Source organism: Pagrus pagrus (genome assembly GCF_965226575.1).
Source record: "Pagrus pagrus genome assembly, chromosome: 19".
NCBI classification, from domain to species: domain Eukaryota; kingdom Metazoa; phylum Chordata; class Actinopteri; order Spariformes; family Sparidae; genus Pagrus; species Pagrus pagrus.
Genome location: NC_140203.1, coordinates 25,246,426 through 25,271,798, shown reverse-complemented (window position 1 = coordinate 25,271,798; position 25,373 = coordinate 25,246,426). Strand labels below are relative to the sequence as shown.

At 40.1% G+C, this 25,373-nt stretch overlaps 1 protein-coding gene across 3 annotated transcripts; it reads right to left on the bottom strand.

Moving 5' to 3' along the window:
* Window positions 1-952: 952 nt before the first annotated feature.
* mapkap1 (MAPK associated protein 1) lies at window positions 953-23,707 on the bottom strand. Of its 3 annotated transcripts, none has more exons than XM_084382373.1 (12): window positions 23,526-23,707; window positions 21,072-21,559; window positions 18,006-18,095; window positions 16,267-16,415; window positions 15,348-15,520; window positions 15,057-15,233; window positions 13,685-13,794; window positions 9,888-9,995; window positions 7,077-7,217; window positions 5,739-5,876; window positions 4,199-4,296; window positions 953-3,499 (listed from the first exon to the last, which is right to left on the bottom strand). In XM_084382373.1, exons 2-12 carry the CDS (start codon window positions 21,352-21,354, stop codon window positions 3,377-3,379), a joined length of 1,590 nt encoding a protein of 529 aa, XP_084238499.1. In that variant the 5' UTR covers window positions 21,355-21,559; window positions 23,526-23,707; the 3' UTR covers window positions 953-3,376. The 3 variants fall into 3 exon arrangements, with proteins under 3 accessions (XP_084238499.1, XP_084238500.1, XP_084238501.1); XM_084382374.1 differs by lacking the exon at window positions 23,526-23,707 and adding an exon at window positions 23,179-23,497; XM_084382375.1 differs by lacking the exon at window positions 23,526-23,707 and adding an exon at window positions 22,956-23,100.
* Between the last annotated feature and the right edge of the window lie 1,666 nt (window positions 23,708-25,373).

Genomic DNA, 25,373 nt, shown 5'->3' with positions numbered 1-25,373 from the left:
GCTCCCCTGCTCCATACTCTCTGCACAGCAGGGAAAACACAATGTGTCTCTCAGCAAAATTTAAATAAGAGAAACACATACAGCAATTTAAAAGTAAATAAGTAAGCACTGCTGTGACAGAATCATTGAAGAGAAAAAGGCAAACCTTAGAACCAATGGTCGGCCTGTGTGCAATAACGCCCCAGACCCATAGGCGGCGCCAGCGCTCCAAAAACCTGACGACTGTCAGTCAACAGCGAAAAACAGCTGAGCAGAAGCTGCAGCCAGGCCGGTGCTATGGAGCACTGCAAACATACAACAGACTCACTTACTTCCAACGCAGTGTGCTCTGATCACTGTCTGCACGGGACGAGCACCACGGTCACCTGTCTGCTAACCACGCGGACAGACTCAGGTGGAGGTGCCAAGTGAGGCAGCCAACCGGGAGGAGGGAGCGGGGTAAAACAGAACAGACCGACAGAAGCTCTCACCGACCAGGAGGATAGAAAGAGTGTGTGCAGCGGCTGACGTCCCACCCACAGGCGTGGTTCACCTGGTATAATGCTCGTGATCACAGGGTCAGAGGGCACACAACTATGGATTGGGGTACAAAATCCATAGTTGTGTGCAGTTGCAGTAAACTGAAGCTACAATAAGGTTTTATTTAATTTAGTTTCCTTTACAGTGTAGTCACTCCATGAAGGGATCACTTCCCAGCAAGTATGGATGGAAGCTATAACACTGGTAACCAACAACACTTTCTACATATAGAACATATGTGAGTGTCGTATTAAGATGGAAATATCCAGAGCCATCCTTTAAAAGGTGTCCTGTTTTTATTTAGTGTTTCACACGAATATGCATTTTATGTTCCCTGTTAACACAGAGACACAGAAGATGTGAAAGGATGTCAATCCTGGCGGATCAGCCGGTCTGCCCAGCACTACACAAAGAGTCAGAAATCACACAGTGACACGAGAAAGGTTCCGTTTTATTCAGACAATCCTCTGCGATAGAACTTAAACAAGCATAAAACTGACGTGTGAAAACAAATGGCCTGGCCAAAAACTACTTTGTCGTGCCAGTTTGGTGGCAAGTAAGAAACTAACTGGCCAATCAGAGCAGGATACATACAAGATTTACTCCATGCAAACACACTTGTGAGCTTCAGGCTTTCTGTCTCTCTGCATCTTTGTTTCATCATTCACAAAGTAGGTTCTGAACATTTCCAGTCCTGCATTGTTCACTTGCATGTTGAATACCTGGCAGTGTCGAGAATTGCTACATTTCCTCGTGTGATACTATTGGTGATTTAAAAAAAAAAAAAAACTCCACAGGGTACCTTTAAGGCTTTAAGTCACTTCTGCCCAATTGTGGATTTTCTAGCTTCAAAATGGTGCAAAGGTGTGAAACAAAACTCTGAGCCTCACTTAGTGAGTGATGACACAGATGGTAGCCATGTTTTTCTACAGTCACTGTCAGGTTCACTGCTGAACAAGAAAGAGCACGGCTGTAAGCAGGAAGAAAAGATAAATACAACATACTGTATAACCAAGGCATTCAAATGTCTTACGGATAAGTTCTATCTTCGGTCTCACTGACCACCTGTCACACACCCACTGAGATCTGTTCCTCACCATGTCGTTTTGGCTCATTCTGCAGCTGCTGTGAGTCCACAGATCAAACCACTGGGTCTTATGAGTTACCTCCCTGTGTGTTGATTTATCCACAAAGAGAAAACTGACCATTTCTCTTAGTGGGCACTGTCTGTTCAACGCTTTCATATGAAGCATCATTTTGTTTAAAATCCTAAAAATGTGCCATAATCAGACCCTTCCAAACTACCCTGCATCAACACTGTTAATACACAGTTGCCAGTTTATTAGATAAGCCTTGCTAAAACTAATGCAGCTTTGCATTAAATCCTACCTTCATGAAAGTTATGATGTTGAGAATGTTTTAGAGGTGTTGATTCATCTACACTGTCTACTATTTTGTCTACCCAGTTCATATCACTGAGGGTACGCTAAATTAGAGCTGCTGAAATTAATCCACTACTCATCTAGTTGGTAACAATTAAATTAATTGCAAACTATTTTGATGATTGATTAAGTAGTTGTAGTTTTCAAGAATAGAAGTCAAAATTCTGATTCCAGCTTCTTAAATTTGAATATGTTCAGGTTTCTTCGATGACAGTAAAGTGAACATCTCTGGGATGTGGACAAAACAAGACATCTGAGGACATCATCTTAGACTTTGTGGTAGACTGACTTTTTATAGACCAAAAAACTAATCGATTAATCGAGAAAATAATCACAATCAAAAACAGATGAATCAGTGATGAAAATAACCATTAGTTGCAGCCCTAGGCTAATGAACAGAAATGGCAGCATAACTCATACATTTTGACAAAACAAACAAACGGTTGATTCAACACCTTTCAAATATGGTTTCAACAAGAACTGGTCATTTATTGCAAGAATGTGAAGTGAGCTGTCTGCACAGAGCCCAAAGATACTAAAAGACAACACCCACCCAGCAACAGTCTGTTCACCCTGCTGCCATCTGACAACAGATACAGAAGTATCTGCTGCTGTACCACCAGACTACAGAGCAGCTTCTTCCCTCAGACTGTGAGACTTCCCAATTCATCAACACTCCACCATATAAAATAGATCCCTGTGTAGTATAAAGGGACTACAATTTCATTTCATTGTACAACCCAGTGTTGTAATATGACAAATAAATTAACCTTCAACTCTGTTGTATTAGACTTAATTAGTTGTAACTAGATGCACCTAATGAACTGGCAACTGAGTGTAGATGATGTTAAGGATTTGCTATCTGGATTCAAGGCAGAGGAGTATGTTACAAAAATCCAAACTGAGCTATTTTATTTCTATATCATAATAATTTCATCTCCTGAATGTAAAATGTTTATGTACATTACATTAAAAATGTGAAACTTTTCTTTTCATTTTGTTGTGTTAAATCTCATAAAGATGGAGGACAGAAGCAAATATTTAGCATGTAGCTTTGATTTGTTTGTTGGGTGTACATAACCAACTGGTTGAAGCTGTACAAATCCATCCTGAAGGATAGAGCTTAAATTCAGAGGCAGTGAACGAACAGGAACTGACGATGACTTGTCAGCCAAAACTCTGTTCCCCCCAGCAAGTCTTTGCCTTTGTATAGAGAAACAATAAGGAGCCTTCCGGGTCTTCCTGGTCCATTTCCTGCTTGTCACTCTTTTCCTCTCATCTCCTCCTACTTGACTCTCCTGTGAGCCTCCACTTCTGTTTAGCCTTTAGTCCCAATGTATGGGACGGTCAGGCCTCGTTTATGCATCTGTCTGTACATGTACAGACAGACAGGTGGTAAAGCAGCTTCAGTCTGTCTACTGGCCAGTCTTTTTCTCCTTCTGGAAACTGAAGCTGGTCCGGCGGCTCAGTTTCCGTTGCTTCTGGGCAAAGTAATCAGCCCGAGAGGTGCTGGCCCGAGACTCTAGGATATAGTTGACCTGAAAAAACAAACAAACAAACAAAATAAAACATTATATGTGTAAAAATATTCAAATGAAACGCACAGCTTTAGGCTTTCACCACAGACATAATAAAATAACAAAGACATCAAATCATCATAATGATCTCCATCACGGTGTCACACTCTGAACCACTATGCTGTTGTAAGCAGACAGAAGGACGTTTCAGTTTGTTTTGAATCAAGTGTCTATTAATGTGTCAAAAACACAACTCCTCCTGCCACTTGTGTATTAACAGATAATGAATAATTTATAATATGTACAAAATATAAAATATGTCATATTTTGAATAGAACTAATCACAATGTTTCTTTACAATAATCTCTGGGTAGATAACCCCTGCATCACATACTGAGTGTCTTTTTTCATCATGTTATTATAAAGTGTATTTATCTCATTCCTCTAATATGCATGTGTGATGCTTTTCTATCTCATTGATGAAACCACTTTGACAAACAAACTAACAAAGGCTGTAAATGAATACATACAATATTTAAGAGGAATTTCTCCTGTTTGTCCGGGACATTGAAATCTCTCGGGACATTCAGATGGAGAAACTCTGCGCAGGTGTATTTATGAGCTAGACATGATTTTCATACCCAGACTAAGTCTAAATTGTTAGAACTTCATCCTAAGAAAAGAGAAAGTGGCCACTCACAGACATCAGCCAGAACTCACCTTAAGCACTATTTCATTGACAGTAGCAGCATCAGACTCAAAGTAGAGGGGCTTGTAGTCATGGTTGCTGAGATAAGTGAGCTTAAATATAGCGTGACCTGTAAGACACAGAGGGAAAGCATGTTTAATGAGACAGAAACAGACAACAGAAAAGACGTACCAATCAGCCTGTCTCTCCCTTTCTGCACATCTGCAGAGCGGCTGTAGCTCAGGAGGTAGAGCAGGTCGTCCCGTTATCGGAAGGTCACTGGTTTGATTCTCCTGGCTGCATGTCAATGTATACCTGAGCAAGATACTGAACCCCAAATTGCTCCTGATGAGCATGTTGCACCTTCTATCAGTGTGTGAATGTGATGGTCAGTAGACTGAAAAGCGCTATACAAATGCAGGTCAGATGCAAATCCCAGATAGCTGCAGGATATGAAATTTCTAAATTGACCCAAAAAGAAAAGCCATCTGGACACGTTACGGCTCGCGCCGTTATTCGTTAGTAGGTGTGTAGGTGTGTGTGTTTTTTGTTTCTTTTTGTACACAGAGTGAGAGCTCCTGTCTCCCCAGAGGATCGCGTGGCTCCCGCACGTCATTGGTTACGCATCCCTGCTGTGGCAGCGAGGGATTGGCTGTTCCAGGAAGCGGGGACTATAAGAGCCAGTGCCAGAGGATGGGGTGGATCGCTATTGTGCCGGCATCTACCAAACTTAGATAGCATCCTTTGTACTGTGAAATTAGTCATTCGTTAGAGTGTGTTTGTGAGCCCGAGTGCGAGAGTGTCTGTGAGTGTGCGTGTGCTCTGGGTAAAACCAGAGCAAGAGTGTTTGAGGTTAGGGAAGCAGTAGAGGTGAGCTGCCTTTTTCTTTACGTCAGTTTTCTCCTGTTTTTTGATTAGGTTAGGGAGTTAGGTTCAGCACTTGTCTTTTGTTTCTTTTCGTTTTTAGGGCTTAGATAGATTCAGACCCCGGAGTTTAGATCTGTGTTTTGTTTGTTGTTTTAGGCCTGAGCTTATTATTATTGCACTTATTACTCGTGCTGTAAATAAATTGTTTTGAGTCACCTAATTTGCACCGTGTTGGGTGTCGGTTATTTATGTTAGGCTCGGCTCCCTAGGTCGAGCGTAACAACACATTAAAACTAATTTTTTATGGAAATGAAGTAAAAAATTTTCAATCTTGTAAAGAACATGTTTATCATGGCAGTCTTCAGTTCCAGTGATTTCTACAGCTCTCAGTTTTCTGTGCTGAACGAGTGGAACACAAACTACTTTGTCACAAAAACATTCATGAAGTTTGGTTCAATAATTAATTCATTATAGGTCTTCTGAAAATGAGAAAATGATTAAGTTTAAAGTTCAACAGGACTTATGGTTTGATGTTTTTGTATTTCAACTTGTTCTTGTTTGTAGCATTTGTCCTAATGTAGCTCTCATTGGACCCTGTGCTAGTATGTGGATGTGTGCAAACAGAAAAACTGACTGCATCAGCGATGTGGCCTGTACTGTGAATATCATGTACAGATGATAAAACTAAGTCACTGGTCCACTCACTGGGGCTTCTCTCCTCTACAAGGTCACAGGCACAGAGGTGGTCTGAGTCGATAGAGATGGGTTTCTGTCGAATCCAGAACTTTGTACTGGCCTTCTGATTGGTGACAGGATCAATCTCCACTTTCTCTCCTGAAATGCCTGAAGAAAGAAGTTGTATGTCAGTTCAGATTTCATACACGAACAGATTTCATACACAATTATCACTACCTGTTGGACTATGGGTATTGCCTATACTCACGTAATTATCATGCTTGATCACAAGACTTTCTTTTGCTATTACCACAGACAAAGTGTATTTGCATGTTATGACTGTTTGATCCAGATAGAAGCAGCTGTAAATGTTTGTACACTGGGTGACACAATCACTTTGGTGATTTAAGGAATGGTATATCGAAAGCTTTGCCTTCCGGCTCAGCTTCCTCTTCATCACTAGGGTCCGGCACAATGCCCACAGTACTGCTGATGCCGCAACAAACCGCCTGTCCATCTCATGCTCCACTTTCCCATCACTCATGAACAAGACCCCAAGGTACTTAAGCTCCTTTGCTTGTGGCAGGAGTTTATCCCCCAACTGAGAAGCTTGGCCTCAGACTAAGAGGTGCTGACCCTCAGGCCTATTTTGACTTTTTACCTGGTAACTGGTAACTGTTAGCTTTAGCCTTTTTCAGCATCACTACATTGTGCCAAGTTAACATATTATGTACGTAGCCATTGGGGCATCCTACAACAACTACATTTCAGTAGTGAGCGACTAATCACATAAAGTAGTGTACAGTCAACCACAGGAGATTTATCATAGTTTCATCTCTTCTCTTCAAAAAGGTCTCAAATACAACCAGTAAATGGGTTAACTAATGCAGGTTGGACCAACCGTACGTGACTGACCATTCAGACAACACATACAGTAGGGTGAGGTCACTGGCTACTTGACCAGTCAGATAACAGGCAACCTGTTGCCTGGCTTCAGTCTCCCCCACCATTGCTGTGATCTTGTCTTTCGAAAACTTTAATTTTCTCTTTTGCTTAATAGCTGTTCCTGAATAAACCCTCATTTGTGCGGCATTATAGAAGGATAAATCACAAGGTAGGTGCTGTCAGTATAAGTTGATTTGAGATTTACAGATCACAGGTGTCTAAATTACAAATGGGTTTATTAGAATCTGCTTAAGCAAGGTATTCAAATGCTCAGCATCTTTTATGAATCAAACGGAGAACACTGTCAGAGGTGACACTGAGACTAAGTTCAAGTGTAAATATAAGACAATTTTTATAAATAAGGCTGCTGGAGAAAAATGAAAACATGTATGAGTTTTACAGCTAACAGCTAGCAGCATGTACCTAGCTGGACATCGGTGGTGAAGCGCAGCTTGTGGATCATACTGATCTTGAAGGACTTATAGTGGTGACTGCTCAACATGTCTTGGACTGTTGTGATGTCAATGGGAGGGTCTTCCTCTGAGCTCTCCTCGCCCCTGGAGCCTGGAAACAGAAGGAAAAAACAATTTTAAAAAACCCAAAACAATATAAACTTAGATCTTGATTTAATACCAAGATCTATAAACATTCTCGATTCAGCCCTCTATGCAGTTTAATTTTTATGTGACAATCAATATGCCATGTTTATATTAGTGATAGTGGTGCATTTGTTTCATTCCATCAAAACAAATGCACCTAACTTTTCTTAAGCTGCAGCGACACATGACAAAGTGTACATTACTCCAGTTTGATGAACTGTACACTGGAAGAGGGGGGACAGGTCATCGATATAAATAAATATATTCCATCAGAGACAACAGAAACAAGAAAAAGAAACCATATCGCAGGCTCTTCTGTGGAACTAGATACAGACAGTCAAAAGCAGTTACTTTACTTTGCAACCAAAACTAACGTAAATTTGAAAAACCACCTGAGATTTTTCATTAATAATGATTTTATCATTAAATTGAGGATCTTTGGGGGATTCTTGAGGATCAGTTGGGGCTGCAGCAGGCTCATACCTGGTGGAGGTGGAAATTAATGGTATTGTGGCACAGGCTGCATCTAGCTACTGTTTATCAGTCGGACCTGCCTCGTTTGATCACAATATTATCAGCCCTGTCAATCTTTGAGGGAGAATCAGTGGTTAACATACCCTCTGAAGTGTGTGCTTTCCTTTTCTGGAGGATTTTCTACATCAGAAGTCATACGAAGTAGTATGTTATGTTGCATTGACTTCAATACAACGACAGTCTGGCCCCAAAGCAGAATTCGGTGACGCAATGACCCTTCCTTATATTTTAGGTTCCTTGTTAACACTCAGGAAACGATCAACATCCAAAGTTTTCTAAAGAGGGGTTGGCAGACTTAGTTGAGTATTCTTCAGTTTAGCAAATTATTCAGTTGCTGTTTAAATAAAAAGCAGAGTGTTTTTTACCAGTAGTTAATGACCATTTTATTTTTACTTTTTGCATGAAGACAATATGGACTGCAATAAATATTTTTCGTTACTTAAAAGGGACAGTGTGTCATATGTAGTGGCATCAAGCAGTACAGACTTGGCAGAAATGTAATATAATATTCATAAGGATGTTTTACTCAGTGTATAATCACCTGAAAATAAGAGTTGTTGTGTTTTCTTGACCTTATATCTAAAGGGAGCGGGTCTCCGTCCATGGAGGTCACCATGTTGCCGCGCCATGTTTCTACAGTAGCCCAGAACGGCGGACAAACCTGGCACTAGTGAGGGCCTTTTGCGCTGCTGCCAAAAATGACCAGGTTGGAAAACGAAGAAGAAGAGCGTGTGGCTGCTGTTTCCTGCTAAACTTTCCTGCTTTTATCAGTCAAATCTTTTATTCTATCTGTCCCCTTTTAATGTCACAGTATGGTAGGTGTATGTATTTGTAACTTTTGTGTTATTTTTACCATTCCTGTCTCTGTTTTTTGTATTGTGTTATTGTGAGTTGTGTGATTTATGTGAATTGCTACTGCAACAGTAAAATTTCCCTTGTGCTTCCACCCACCCACCCACTATGAGAAGTTTGAAACCACAATCTGATAAAGGATGGATGATCATACTAATTTTGTACAAGAAAAATCAGAGGAGAGTGAATCGTTGCCGAAGAAACGCAAACTCCAAAAAGCTAAACGAGATCGGGACAAGCGGCGGCATAAAACAATAATAAACAATGGAGTTGCCTTTCTCAGATGGAAATCTGTGATGAAAGAGAAATGTTTGCAGATTGACACCGAAGTGTCCTGCTCTCTGCTGGACCGGTAGTGGACCGGTGTAACTTTGAAGATTACAACCAACTGTAATAAATATTCACCCCACTGCTAATGGTGCACAACCTAAATAACGCACAATGTATATTAGCAGTTCATTAGTTTCACTGAAAACACATGCCGGCATGTATAACGTTAAATATTAGTACACTGTAGCCTCCGTTTGTGCCTCTCAGAGAGCTGGTGGTAACGTAGCACTAGCAAGATTTATTTAGATGTATTCCTTGTCTGTTGCAGTGAGACAACATATGGAGTGATAACTAAGATATTTAGAGCTGGGAGTGTGTCAAAGACAGCCAAAGTAATGACTTAGTGTGACAGATAAACTGAGGAGAAGTCTGCTCATTACAGAGTTGATAAATTCTGTGACTACTTTTGACAGTCTACATAATTTCTTTGTATGTTCCTAAGTATTTTTTTTTTTTTTTTTGATTATATCCTATAGTTTCATAGACTAAACAACTAAATACATCTTCACCTCATCACTTGAATTAGTAGAAATACTCTACTCTGTTGTGAAAGAGTCCATATTTAGAAAATGTGTTTCTTGTCCATGAGGGCCACTGTAGCTTCTGAAGCTTCTTCAATGTATTCAGAAAGGGTGGGGTGAACTAGGGAGTGTTGCAATCTAGAACCTCACTGCTAGATGTCGCTAAATACTCGATATATTACACACTGGACATTTAAGAGTCATGGGAAAAAATTGTGATCTCATGTCTGAATGGACAAAACCATGAAACTATCATAAGGTGTGAAAACACTGTTTAAACAGTTATATGTACAACTCATGTAGGCTAAGAGGTGAAGTGAAGGTGCTGTAGCAGAACCAGCTGTGGAATCATGCATGTGGTGGCAGAATAACCCAACTGACCTACTGGGATTACTCACTGTTTTCTCTGACTAGGCAAAACTCCAGGGTGCTCTGTGTCTCCAGTGTCGCGTCCAGGTCTACTGCAACGTTGGGCTCTGTCTGCTTCTCCAGACGATACATGGGTCCTGTTTGAGACAAATGAAGACAGACAGCAACAAACCTTAGCTTCTCGAGTTCAAAGTTTTAGGTGGGTGGAAGGACAGCTCTATTTCTTGGTGAAGCTACAAAGTCCTTATCGCCTAACTGCTTGTGTCTGTCCACCTGTCTGACTTCTTTTTAGTTATGTCAGCATGTTCAAATTACTTTGTATACTACACTTTTACACTTGTTGAAATAAACATTTTAAACATTTAAACTGGGCAGACATATTAAACACAATGCATTTCCACGCTAGCATCAGGTAACAAGCACACATACATATATTGCAGGGGTCCTCAACATTTTTCAGACCAAGGTCCCTGTAGCTGATAGAGAGATGGAGCAGGGACCCCATACTACATATGTTCTATAACATTGTGTTGTATATTAAACCTGGTCTACAACCATTGCATGAGAAATCATTGGTAGACTATCATCAATCTTGTGTAAATTATTATCATTGTTATTCATTTTTGACTTTGCAAAGAATAAGCGGTTACGGATGATGAATGAAAATGGACTGACTGAGGACTCAGTCAAAGCAGAAAGCATCATTTTACTTTTTGTTTTTTGTTAATCTCCCTAGCTTTCTCTGTTTCTCTGTCAATACAGCACGCACTAAGGGATTTATTGCTGTAACTGACTACATTTACATCAACATTAATTTGGCATGCACAGAATACGTGTGTTTCCTTCAAGTGCAGACTGATATGAAACTTTGACTCATTGTTAACCAGATTACACAACTTTAGCAAATGTCACAAGTCTGCTGCTTTGATTTGCTTTCTATACAGAAATCAATGCACTTCATATGTGCAGTCACAAGACGGTTTGCTGTATCTCTCAACACAGTCTCAAGAGCATACCAGGAGATACCAGGAGACCAGCCTTTACACGAGGAGAGCTGGACAGTGCCAGAGAGCTTCTGGTGTGCATGTTTCTGAACAAACTGTTAGAGACAGACTCCATGAGGGTGGCATGAGGGCCCGACGTCCTCTAATGGCACCATTGCTCACAGCCCTGTGGGCCCTGGGTTCCTCCTGGTGCAGGACAACGCCCTGCCTCATGTGGACAGCATGTGTATGCAGTTCCTGGATGACAAAGGCACTGATGCCATCAACTGGCCCTCTCGTTCCTCTGACCTAAATCCAATTGAGCACCTATGGGACGTTATGTATCAGTGCATCCAACGCTGCCAAGTACCGCCACAGACTGTCCAGGAGCTCTCTGATGCCTTGATCCAGGTCTGGGAGGAGATCCTCCAGGACACCATCCCGACTCATCAGGAGCATGCCCAGACGTTGTTTGGAGTGCATACAGGCATGCATGGGGCCATACACACTACTGAGTCACATTATGAGTTGCCATGATAAAATTCATGCAAGTAGGATCAGCCTGTTATTTCCATTTTTTACTTTGATTTTTGGTGTGATTTTGAATCCAGCCCTCAGTGGGTTGATGATTTTGGTTTCCGCTGATCGTTGTTACGTCACTTTGTTCTCAAATAAATTATACAGTGTACATCAGTAAATTCATACTTTTTTTTTTAGTTTAGTTTAGTTCTTTCAACATCCCACAGTCCATATTCTATCAAGTAGACATGAGCAAAGGCCTACACAAAATATGAACTGTACAAACATTAGCCACTCACACTCATTTCCCCTGAGCTCTGGCACCTCATTTGCAGTTCAAACACAGCAGCCGAGATGTCACCACAGCCTGATACTAAGCACAAGCACCATTCAGTGCTCCCTTATCCACTGGCACAGCCCACATCGTTTTATATTCCCCTGCAGCCTTCAAGCACATCATATTTCACAGCCTCTTTCAGTCAGGCGGGTCTGCTCCTTTCTTCCTTGTTTCTGCCAGGGCATGATACTATATTGGCACTATATCTTTAGGTATTTTTTTTTACCAATGTTTTCCAGCTGCAGGCAAACATTGAATAACATGCTTTACAAATGACCCAAGCTGATCTTGTAGTGGATTATACAGAGCCCAAGAGGGTCATACAATACAAAGCATTAAGTGGCTGACTTTTATTCCATCATGTGCAGCACACAGAGAAAAAAGTATTATGGTTTAATTAGTGAAACATTTTCTCTGAAACCAACCATTAGTCTGTACTAAAGCTGGTATACATAACAAATGACATCACATTAACACTACCTAGCCCATCATTCTTTTATTCTGAAGGTCAGATCCATAACTGAAGTCTACTTGTTCCAATGACTGCGACTTGACTGAGTGCTCCCCTATATATGTTTCACATCCAGTATTTTTATCTCTATGCTTAGTTGAACACAGTTTATAAATCCATCACTTGGTTTAGCAGTCATAGAACAGATTTCTACCATAAGACACTAGGGACTAGATTTTTTCCATCATTGCATTCATGATATTAATAATGATCAGTTTTATTTTTTGTAGTATTAGTACACCATACTTTACATTATATTGTAATATATTATAATATATTATATCTTAATATATTATTATTATTTTATTATTTGTATAGCCTAAACAGTCCCTATACTATATTTGCCTATACTATACTATAATACCAGTGTGTATCTATCGCAAGTTCTTGTTGATCTTGTCTAGTGCGGCTTCCGTAGTGCAAGCGGCCGTGAGGGAGACTTGCGTGCACGCAGGAGCGTGCCTCCAGGCAAATGTAGCATAGTGACTGTTTAGGCTAGAAAAATTTACTAAATGACGTCTTTTCAAGTAAACTCTGGATGTCGCCACTTCAGGACACTTGGAGTGCAGCGGACGAGCAGCATGGAGGAATATTACAAAGTTTTTGTGTAGTTTTATGGACCTTTTCGTCTCGGACACCATTTACGCCCATTATATGGATTATTGCTGCTGGAGGGTACCCCCGCGGATCTCCAGCTGCACTTTGAGGAATAAGAAACTACACCGGACTTCCCATCAGCATGAGGGTGAGTCGATAATGACTGAATTTCGTTCTAGAGTGAACTATTCCTTTAAGTGGTGAGCTGGTGAGGAACCCCTGCATTATTAATATATCAATATATTAATATTATCTTTAAGGGCGGCTGCAGCTCAGGAGGTAGAGTGAGTCGTCGAGTAATCGGAAAGTCACTGGTTCGAATCACTGGCTCCCCTGTCTGCACGTTGCAGCATCCTTGAGCAAGATACTGACCCTCAAATTGCTCCTGATGTGCAGTTGGCACCTAGCATGGTAGCCTCTGCCATCAGTGTATGAATGTGTGTGTGAATGAGTGAATGTGACAGCTGTTGTAAAGCGCTTTGAGCGGTCAGTATCCTGGAAAAGCGCAATAGACAAGTCCATTTACTTATGGCAACTCTGAGGGGACACACAACCTTATATACAGAAATACATAGTAAACCCACCCGCCCATAAACAAAGTCATCACCCATCACAGTGTTTCACTGTGGACATCACAGTCATATACCAATCTCGTAGACATTGCAAAACCCTAAGAGGTGTCCATTAGAACTAAAATGAACTTGTAGTCCATAGTGCACAAGAGTGTACCTAAAGCCACAAATGATAGATGAGAGAGAGTCAAAGACCCATAAAGACAACATGGACTTACTGGTTGATAAAGAAGACATCACACATGTCTGGTCTGTCTATAGCTTACATGTGTACATTACAAAGAGTGTGCCATAAAAGTGGCATTACCTGAGCCTTTCTGTGAGCCTTTTCTCTTCTTGAGTGCTTTCTGGAGAATTTCCTTCATAGTTACCTTCAAACTGTCCACAGGGATTAGAGAGAAACCATGAGCAGCGTTTCTAAAATGGAAGAAAGCAGAGATGGTTAAGGATGCCTCTACCTGGAGATTGTTCTCAATTATCCAGACAAATAAAATGTGGTAAACAACCCTCCACTGGACCTGGTACAGTAGAACTTCAGACAAGTTCTTCCTAATGCCTTCTTCACCTCAGACCTAGACATGTGGGCCCACAGTAAATTAAAAATAATGGAATCTCTCTTTTGTGTTGCTGGGAGCAAGCTGGGAGTGTAATCCTGATCCGGTGTGTTATGAATATTCAATCTACTCTGTGTAGCTTTGACTTTGACTAACTAACTTAGAAAATGTGCCACAAAGTAAGTAAATGGGATATTTTGTAAGCTGGATTTTGAGTCCCCTAAACAGGATGTAAGAAAAACAATACACCTATCAGCTTCAAGGACTAACGTGAAGTGAATAACATTGGGCCCTGACAGTGCCTTGACATGAGGAGGGTCCATCTCGACCTCTTTCAATGGGCTTGAAACAGCCACTGACAATGCTCCATCTTCAAAAACCTTCTCTCAACTATTACTACACCAACATGGACAACTAAAGGTGCTCCAGTCAGGATTTTGGGGGCTGAAAAATCAAAAGGATGGTTCGTTGCTTTATATAGTCTATAGTTTTTGGTTACTCGTGGCATAACAAAGCCACCATAAAAATGTTGATTAAATAAATGATTACATTTATTTCAAACATTCAATTAAACTTCAAATCTAAGAGATTTCAAACAAACAGAAAACATATGTGTAAACTGTAAGAAAGAATTAAGAAAAAAATAAATAAAATAAATCGGATAGAATTTGGGGGACATTCTGTGTCTCAGTTGCTGAGTCTTTTTCCCTGAAGCCGCTACTGCACCACCTCGTCACCTCGTCACTGCTATCTTGCCAGTTTCTGAACATCACTTTGTCTGAAGCCCTATGATTGGTTTGTATCTCCACACACAGTTCACATTCTGATAATAGAAAGACTATACTATGAAAATGTTTGGTAGCTACAACACATTTTCATGTGCCAGTCACAGTGATAAAGGTCGGCAGTATATGATTATTAGACCACTAGGCCTATTCAGAGCCTGTGAAATATTATTTCAGCCCTGATATCAGTAACTCTTTGCAAACTTAGTACATACAGTATAAACACAGCGTACATAACAGTGCAGATGGTGCAGTTATATGTTACTGCATGCCTGGGAAAATGATGATATAAACAATATTTACATCTTCCCTTCACATTGATGATTATGAGCCTGCTTACATTCTGACAAACAGCGACTGTCTGGAAGCAATGCCAGGTGAAGAGTATTTCTCCACCAGCGCCAGAGTGCTGAAACCAAACTTGTGGATTGGCTCATTGGAGTCCAGTGGAGGAAAGTCAGTGTCAACCTCGCCATCATCCTCAGCAATGTGGAGGCAGTAGGCGTTCACATTCTCACTGTGGTGAGATGTGACAGACAAGTGAGGAGAGAGAAGAGTTTATTAGATGGAAACTGGCATTCAGTGAAACTGGCATTCAGTGAAACTGGCGTTGAAATGTGTTTGTACTCACTTGAGTTTAGGTTCCCGTCCTTCACTTGTGTACTGCCAACAAATGAGCCCAATGAGGTCGTGGACACGGGCATTGGCGATCGTCACTACTGTCATTGGATGTACTTTCTCCTGAGCCATCTGCATCGAGAGGTAGACGTCTATCTTTTTTGTAGCCGTTGTGCCAATGTGGCCCTAAAAGGTAAAGAGATAGTGAGTACCACATGCACAGAAAAACGCTAAATAGAGAGAGAATAAAGGTATAGATAGGGACACATTAAGCATGGCATGTCATTCATGTGGATGCTTTTTGACACACACCACCCATCCAAACACTGTTGTGGACTAAGTACACTGCCTCATGGCAATAGTACTCCCCGGTGGCAGTGCCCTCCAGTAGGACAATGAGCAGAGACAGCCCAAGGAACACAACAAAGAGCCCAAGAGCCTTGATCAGGCCTCCAAATTCCCCTGATCCAAATCCAATCGAACATCTGTGGAATGTGGTGGACCAAGTCCAATCCATAGAGGCCCCACCCCCCAACATACAGGACCCAAAGGATCCACTACAAACGTCCCGGGGCCACCACAATTGCGCTACTGGCGTGAAGGTGTGCCTTCAACTAATAACACGCTTGTCTCAATCCACGCAGTAGCCTTCTATCAGAGAATCACTGCTAACAAAGTGGCTCCACTAATTTGGTTACAAACAATTAAAGTACTGAGATCTGAATACACCGAGTATCAGAAATGTCTTTCTTTCAGGTTTCCTGCACAGACATGAGTTCAGTATCAATTTGAGGGGGAGAAGGCTGCTCGTCACGGGTTGGCTGCAGTTGCAAACGACTGTGACTCATTTCAAACCATTAGTTTGAAATTAGTTTAAAAAATACATCATACATCATTATCAAAGAGATAATACAAATTGTGGAATAATTCACCTTGCCATCAAATTTGGAGTACTCATTGAAGGGGTTGTTGAGCTGCTGGGGACACTGCTCCAGTCGCAGTGAAAGGGTGGACTTGGTACCTGTTGTCCGCGGCCTGTCTTTAAAGTCCCGTTTTTCAAACAGGGACCCCAGATCCTCCACTGGACATTGAGCAGAACAACATGCAACAAACACTGGGTTATTTTGAAGTACAATGAACACAGCAATTACTTTTTTTCTTTCTGCTGTTATCCAGCACAGCAGCAGTCATTAAATGAGTTGCGACATTCCCATAGACTCCTGTTGGAAATGGAGCATGTGGAAGTGAAGCGTGTCATGGGGCAGTCGATAGTTCCAAACATTGAATAGTTCCAGCACTGAACCCCATTCATTTTCCATGTTTCCCAAGCACGCTGGCTGGTAACATGATGAAATGACTGGATTTTGTTGACATTTTAGTGCATTACCTGACCTGCCATAAATCTACACAATGTTTTTTTTTTTTACATAGCCAGCTTGTTTATTTTCCACTATTGACCAAACGTCTGACCACAGAAGCACAAGAAAAACATGAATGTATGCATTCTGTTAATCAGTGGTGGAAGAAGTCCTCAGATCTTTTCATTTAGCAAGAGTAACAATACTACAGTGTAGAAATACTGTTTAAAGTAAAAGTCCTGAGAATTGAAGTAAAAGTACCATGGCTGATTTCATAATGTATGTAGATGAATTATAAACATTGTTTAATATGTACATTAATGGTGCAGATGGCAAAGGAGAAGCAGTTTACTATGTATACTGCTGGCTGTCTTGTGAATCATCTATCAGTCATTGTGATCATCTCATTCTTAATATTAAAAATATTACATCATTTTTTTTATTACACTTTAATCTGAATGTGCAAAGTAAGTTATCATAAATGTAGTCGCAAAGTGACAACAGCGAAAGTACAACAGCCTATATGCTTCTGAAATGTACCGGAGTGGAAAGGAGCAAAACATGGAAATACTAAAGTAAAGTGCAGGTAGGCTACCTCAAAACTGTAAGTACAGAACTGAAGTAAATGTTCAGTTACTTTACACTGTTGCACAGTACTTAGCATTATGGGAACACCTCCCTTCCATCCTAAATTTAACATAACAGAATTCGATTGGACATTGGATTATACAAGTTTATTCACCAATTTCAGTTTTTTCGTTTTTGACACAAACACTGACTAGATGGCTGTTTTCTGTGATCGAATTAACAGCAAGGTTAGGTTATATGATTCCCATCAGATGATTAAAAACATTATATTAAACATAAAGTCTAACAAATAAATAGTATTTCAAAACTGTCCCCATGTTTTTGGGCAACAGCGCTGTCTGTAACTAGTGCTGTTTGAAACTATTGAGAGCTCCATGAACCACGTGACTGCTAGGCGGCGAGAACAAAGAGTCTTACAACTCTGATATCAAATGACGCTGCTGTTATCATCACGAAGCATCTTTTATTTCACAAGTCTATACATTTCCTATCTTGGAATGAAAACCCATCTTTGTATTATTGTGGTTTAATTAATATTTTATAAAATATCATAGAAAATAATTTGAGCATTCAGATTCCTCAGAAGCTTTTTTACTCAGATTAAAGCTAAAAAAAATCACTACAAAAAGAAACATTAAAAAGGTATGTGTAAGTAAGTAACAGGTAAAACTTTGCTTTTTTAAATTTAGTTTAATGTGTATTTCAAAAATAGTAAGAAACGCTACCTGATTGGGAGGATGACCTCTCTTTCCACTGAATGTTTTTACACTTGATTTGGTTCTGCCGTTCCTTCCTTAACCTCTCAAGTCTTTGGGCTGAAAGGAAACAACAACTTTTATATTCAGTCACATGCATACGTAGTGTTGAAAGAGAAAAATTCATCAGCACAAAAACCACACCATGGAAATACCAGGACACTATACACTTCTATTTAAATGTAGAGTAAATTTCACTGGGCCAGTGTGAGCAATATGAGAAGAAAAGGACACACTGACTCTCTGCCATGTGATTATTTGATGGATATGACCCACCTCTATAAAGACAGTGACATACACACATTTGTACAGTATACACACAAAGAACAACATCAATTAAAACTGGTATACTTTGTGAAAATGTTTTTTGTTCATCCCTCTTATCTTACCAGCAGCCCCAGGTTTCTCTCGGCTGTCTTGTTGGACTCCTGATGAGACAGCCACCACATGTCAGTGCTCAATCTCAAGTCTGAAAGGCTCAGAGGATTTCAGCTTTCTACCCAAAACCCAGAACCACTACCAGCACTCCACCAAACTGACTACAAAAGTCAAGAGAGCCAAAAGGAAACTGCTGTCTACCTTTGGACTCCCTCTTTCACCAAAACCACATTTACCTTCCAAATAAAACACCTAAATGTAGCTTTTCCTTTGATTCAAGCTCACTGAACACAATTTTACAACACGTCATATTACACACCACATCCCAGCTTAAAACACAGTACACTCATTTGATGATTTGATGTTGACTAAGACACCAAACCTGGCAATTTAAGGGGCTTACACAAGAACACCAGGTGAAGAATTCGGACATTCTTCAAAAAAGGAAAGATCTACTTGCTGCATATTATAAAAAATGATGTGTCAATGGAACACATTCACACAGCAGCCATTTTCTTCTGACATCAAGCTCAGAGTTGGAAGCTCAAATGTCACACTGAAAACCGACCTGTTTTCACCTCCTCTCAGCTCGTAGTAAACAGTTGCGTAATTAAGCACAAATGGAAAATGTCAGAACAGAGACAGTGGTTCTGCTTCACTACAGCAATGTAATTAGTTTACAAAAAAGTCACATAGGACAGATTTTAAAACAGCAAAATAAAGTGTCTTAATGACAGAAAAGATGATAGATGACCTGGACATTCAATAAGGTAGTTGTGTGTCAGGTTCATCCACTTTGATGGAGACTGGGACTGAAAGGACACTCATCATCCACTATTCCTCTACTTTGTCTGGCCATCATAAAAATCCATACGGTATTCTTATTTTATGCTATTTGACTGGTCATGAGTACTCAAAGTAGAGGGTCTGTTTTTGCCAAAAAGGGGGCGCCACACGACATAAGAGCAATGTACACGGATGAGCTGCTATATCTGAGAAGAGTCTGTCTTCTTGAGCAGTATGACTGCGACCTCTGCTGTTCAAACAGAAAAATGCAATGACAAGCGGACAGAGGAAAATCCATCCATACTGATTTCCCGTGTTAGATCCATGAGCTTTGAGAGCAAAATGACCACGTGATAGGTTGGTAGGTTTCGTCACAGTCCCACGACGGTTTCGCAATATTGCAAAATGAGTATTTCGTTACATCCCTAGTTATCAAATATGTTGTGTCACTTAAAAAAATATATGGCCTGATGTCCATTTGGATTTGAACTATCCATTACCTTTTTAGTTGCTCATCAGCCAGGAAGCTGTGAAATGATGACGATTTGTTAGATTCCCCATGTTTCTACTATGTGCCACCTGGAACACAGCTGTAAGGCATTTCGCCTTCCCAACCTGACTGTGAATCCACAGGAAATTGGCAGCCGCATAAATATGGGGGAATGGATATTTTCTCAGTAAACAAATAATAACCAAAATAGATGAATTCGCTATCTTTCACACAAAATGTGTTACTTCTCTGTTCAGGAGAAATCTAACTAATCGATTCATTTCCGGTCATCAAAAATTCTGTGTAATCTGGTTGCCTCTGTCGACAACTGCTTTAGCTCTGCTGGGGGAAAAAAACATCCCTACATCTCTTCCTTATGGTGTAGAATTGTCCGTAGGAATGCAATCAAACCTTGTGGGTGAAGCCGATAAAATGTACAGCAGACAGCAGATCAAATAAACACTCCATGGTAACAGATTGCTAATACCCGATCCAGTATTTAAGGCTGTATCAAAAGCATTTTGTCAATACTGGTGTCGGTATCTGAACAACCATAATCACAACTAGCACTGTTATCTTTATTTGTGAATTGAAGCCACGATTGGCCACGATTCACAAATTTATTTTCTCTCTACCATGACTCCTTCTTGTTGCAAGTTTCCAGCTGCATACAGTCGTGGTCAAAAGTTTACATCCACTTGTAAAGAAGAACATGTTTATCATGGCAGTCTTCAGTTCCAATGATTTCTACAGCTCTCAGTTTTCTGTGATGAATGAGTGGAACACAAACTACTTCTTGAGATAACACGTTCACAAGAACGAACAGATCACTATGGCCAGTGCGGAGGCATAAAAATGAGAGCTGTAGAACTCACTGAAACTGAAAGCTGCCATGACATACATGTTCTTTATAAGTCTATGTAATATTTTGAGTATAGATGCATCAGTTTGAAAGCATTGTTTTGCACTGTGCAAACATGCCGATACCAGAAATTAAGAAACTTAGAGGCATATGATTGTGGTGGATCCGATAATTTGGAACCAATTCTTGATTCCCATCCTTACTGCTACTCACCTCATAGAATAGAATAGAATGCTTTATTGTCATTGTAGGCTCAGTTGCATCTCAGTCGGTGCATAGCAATTATAAAATGATCACGGTGAACTGCAGTCTATCCCCACGCTTTCCAGTTATGCGGCAATAACCTTCTTAAGCCCACAATTTGACTTCAGCATCACTCGATCACTGGCCCAGATTAGACACACAAGCCCCCATGAAAACAACAGCAGAACAGGCTTTCTGACTGCCCCAACCACAATGACAAGTGTGCCCGACAGAAAGCCTGCCCTGCTAACCAGCCAAAGCCTGGAGATGTGCCTACCTGTGTTAGAGCGCCGACGGATGCCAAAGTCCCAGCTGGAGGTGATGTCCATGGACTGGGAGAGGTCACAGGCATGATTGTCCGTGACGCTGCTGCCCCCCTCGCTCAGGGAGCCCGACCCTGTTGACCCACAGCTGCTGCCGGGCACCAGAGCCAGCTGGCACTTCTCTAGATCCACATCCTGGTCTATTAGTACCATCTCACACATTCCTGTATCATCACTGGTCACATGAGACTGTCTGATGTGGGCCAGAATAATAGCTGGATTGTCCAAGAAAGCCATTTCCTCTGCTTTATTAAGTGTGGCTTATAGCTTGGATGTTTTGTTTTACTCTCTTGCATGTATGCCAGATAATCGCTTTCACCTCCTTTCAGTCTCTCTCTGAGAGTGTTAAGATAGTCGCTGATGACAAGTGGAGAGCACTCATCTTTTCCATCTTCTATTCTTGCTTATTCTCTCTGACCCAGGGCAGGGAAGGTGCCAGTACCTGTTCAAAGTGGGATAACAGTTATTATATGATGCAGGCTGGAAATGGTGAGTTAAGCTTGAGCATTAGCTAAATGATTCTAAATGGTTTAAAGCCTAGTTACTTATGATGGGGCATAACTTCAGTTTGGCGTGTTAGAAACATGTAGTAGGGACCTTTTCATGCAACCATCACTCTGATTTGACATCTAAGGAAGGACTGTTTCTGTAGCTTCAAGTGCAGCACTATGAAATGCCTTCCAACATGTGCAACAATGATGCTGCCCCCTCTCTATTACGATCAGCTTTTCATTCTGTTTTCATATGTAGCCATTCTGATCAGGTAATACACTTTTGATTTCAGACTGGCCAGACAACACCTTGTACAGAGTTCTGTTCGAGCATAACCTGATCATTAATCTATGGTAGGGGTAAAAAAAATCAAGCCAAGGAATAAATGTAATTTGGTGGTCAACAGCATATTTAAACATCAAAAGCATATAGTAGTAGGATCCAAAAGTCTGAGAAAACTAGCTAAGATACTTTGATTTTACATTTGATTTGAATGTAATACAGTTTTTTTTCCCCCATCACAAATGATAACAGCTTAACAGTTAAGTGAAGAGTTGAATCTTTGAAAAAACATCCATGGATTTCAGAATATCGTAGTATTTGGTATGTCCCCCTTTCACTTTAATGACAACATGCATTTGAGTTGGCATTGGCTCCGCAAGTTTCTTACTTTCTGTAGGCTTCATAGATTTTCAATTTGCCCAATGTGGGTAACACAGCCCTATGAACAGCCAGCCTAGAGTCTGAACATTTATATGAACCTTTATGCCATAAAGTGTAAATCTGTACTAGATCATTATGAATGGCGGGGAGTAGTCTGTTCATAAATCCACACACTTCATAAATCATCTGCCATTCAACATGTTACAACATATTTAGATTTAGTATTTGATACATTATTATTATTATTATTATTATTATTATTATTAGCAGTAGTAGTGTTTTATACTATTAGATAGCATCACTAGCCAGGAGCCACTCGATAGTCAAAACAATGATGGTGAAACATTCACGTTTTGTCATTGACTCCCTAAGAGGATGTTCTTTTGACACTTGTATTGACCAGTAAACAAATATTCTTTTACAAAACATTGGTTTGACTGGCCTTAGTATTTACACTGTGAACACAACGCTGTTGTTAACTTCAACACGGAGGTGAGATCTATGAGCAAGGGCAAAACAATCCCATCCCAGGGCTGCATATTAGCATGACTGAGATACCCAAGTTAGCATGTCAAAAGCAGCATGCTGTGGCACACAGTTGTGCTAGGACTTCATCTAACGTTAGCAAACAAACACCAGATACACAGCAACACATCTGTACAATCATATCTTATGTAGCTCACTGTGTCGGGGATTCCCGTCCATTTCTAAGAGTCAGTTCCTGCAAAGTGCTTCCCCGACTGATGCTAACTGCAGCTAATGCTGAGCTGTAGTAACGTCAGGTTGTCAAGTTTGCTTCACTTGAAACAAACCATTATATGTGGACAGTTTCATGAATAGCTTATCTAACGCAAGAAGTGGTACTTCTTTGCATGGCAATATTCTTAAATACCTACACCGACCAACCTGGGTAACTAGTGATGACTCCCAGTAGCTTTGACGTTAGCTAGCTGATTTAGCTATTGTGTTCCCTAGCGTAGCTCGCCATCCTTAACTTCGATAACTTGCTAACTTAAAACTCCACTATTAGCTAAACTAGCGTTCACCTCACCTCACCTAAAAGTAGCAACAAGGTATGTACTTGGCATTCAGACTGTAAATGCATTTAACAACGAATGTCAGTGCAAGTGGCATAGCTTATATCTACTTAGCTCGTAAGCCTGTATAGGCTAACATCACTGAAGCTTTCATAGGGTAACGTTAGCTGGCTCTGGTTAGCCTCCCACAGTAGTCAGTTCATAACGGCGTCCCACCTTTAGAAGTCACATTCGATGAGAAAAAGAAATGTCCGCATTGTCCCATTTTATCCGTACATACTCCCAGCAGTGACAGTTACTAATTTCATGAGGAATAATGCACTGTGACAAAATCATAATACAACTGCAACTCAATACAGTCTACTGTGCTCAGTCTAACGGTAGCAGCCTAGTTTCACTTCCGGTGCCATTTCTTCAGAATAAAAGTCGATTTAGTTTTCGGACAAATAGAAAGTAATTCAACATTATTTGCAACATTTCATGCTGATGTCTGTTCTCCATAAAAAATGTCTGTATTAATCAGAGAAACGCTTGACTATATGTAGGTAGGTGCAGATTAACCTTTTTAAGGGGCCATAGCACGAAAATGAGCATTGTATTGTATAATCACTTGCTAATCAGTGATTAGTGCACGGTTAACTTCATAAAACACTGTAAATGCATAAGGTTGGCAAAAGAACACCAGATGACCAGCAACCTATTTTTATAATCATACATACTAGCAGGGCCATAGCCAGGATTTTAGAAATACTGAGGTCATGCCCCCAACCCCCACCATCTATCAACAACATTTTGAAGACTAAAGCATAAATCTGTGCATTTCTCTGCATTTTGGAAATAATATCAGAGCCCGCAGATACATGAAAATTGGACTCAAATTCAGACAGAAAACAAAGAAGATAAGTAACAAAATGGCTAATTTTGACTTAAATTGATTAAACTTATTTCTTTGCTAAAATGAACTAATTTACATGGGTAACACTTTATAATAACCTTCATTAATCAATGGTAAATTTACAGTTTAGTAGGTTTATTTAAGCAATTTCCCTTTAAAGAAACAATGAAATGGCTCATAAAACATTCATTAAGCAATTGTAAATTTTAGAAGCTTCAGCTGCAACTCTATAATGGCCATCCAAATAATGTTTATAAATGAACTACGCCGTATTTATTAACCATTTACACAGTATTATGAACATCAATTGCAACTTTTCTAGAAACATTAGAAATTGCTAATAAATAGTTTATAAAGAATTTCATTGGTTGTTAACAGTGAAATTACTATTAATTAAAGTTTAATTAAATATTAGGGTTTTGCATATTTGCATTTTGTATTATATATGATTGTTTATTTCAATGATATGACAGACATAATAAAGCGTTACCAAATATATGTATCAAGATATCAAAGACCCAGAAAAAATTAGCAAGGACATGACCTCAGTGTCCTCAAAGGTAGCTACGACCCTGCATACTAGTTTCCATTGTGTGTGGGGCTTTATTTATTTCATGAAATCATCATATAAGCAAAAGATAAACTGTAATAATAAAGGATTTGAATCTAAATTTAAACTTGGGGTTTGTCGACAACATAGGACCTATGATCTAATAATGAATTCATGTAGTAATTCAGATGTCTTCTTGAAGGTCCCAATCATTTCCGTTCATATTGTGGTTTTGCCTGGTTGGATGTACAATTCCAGTGGTGTCAAAAAATAAAAACACAGCAGGTCCACAAAGTTGGCCATAAACTATAACTGAGACTAAAACCAACACTGTATGCATCCAAAATGTGTCAAGACTAGCACAAGTAAAAGTTTGGTAGAATTTATTAAGACTTTTATTTATTCAGTAAAATCTTAAATCTGCACAATGTTTTACCAACCACTGAACCATCAAATGATGTTAATTGAAAACTACTGGGAGCCTCAATTATCAACATTAGGCCTCATGCAAGAAGTGATATACCAACACATTTTCTCTTATTAATGTTTGTATCCATGATTTTCCCTTATTTTCTCTGTAACCGTTGATTTCTGGGACTGCCAGTGTTTTCTTATTTCC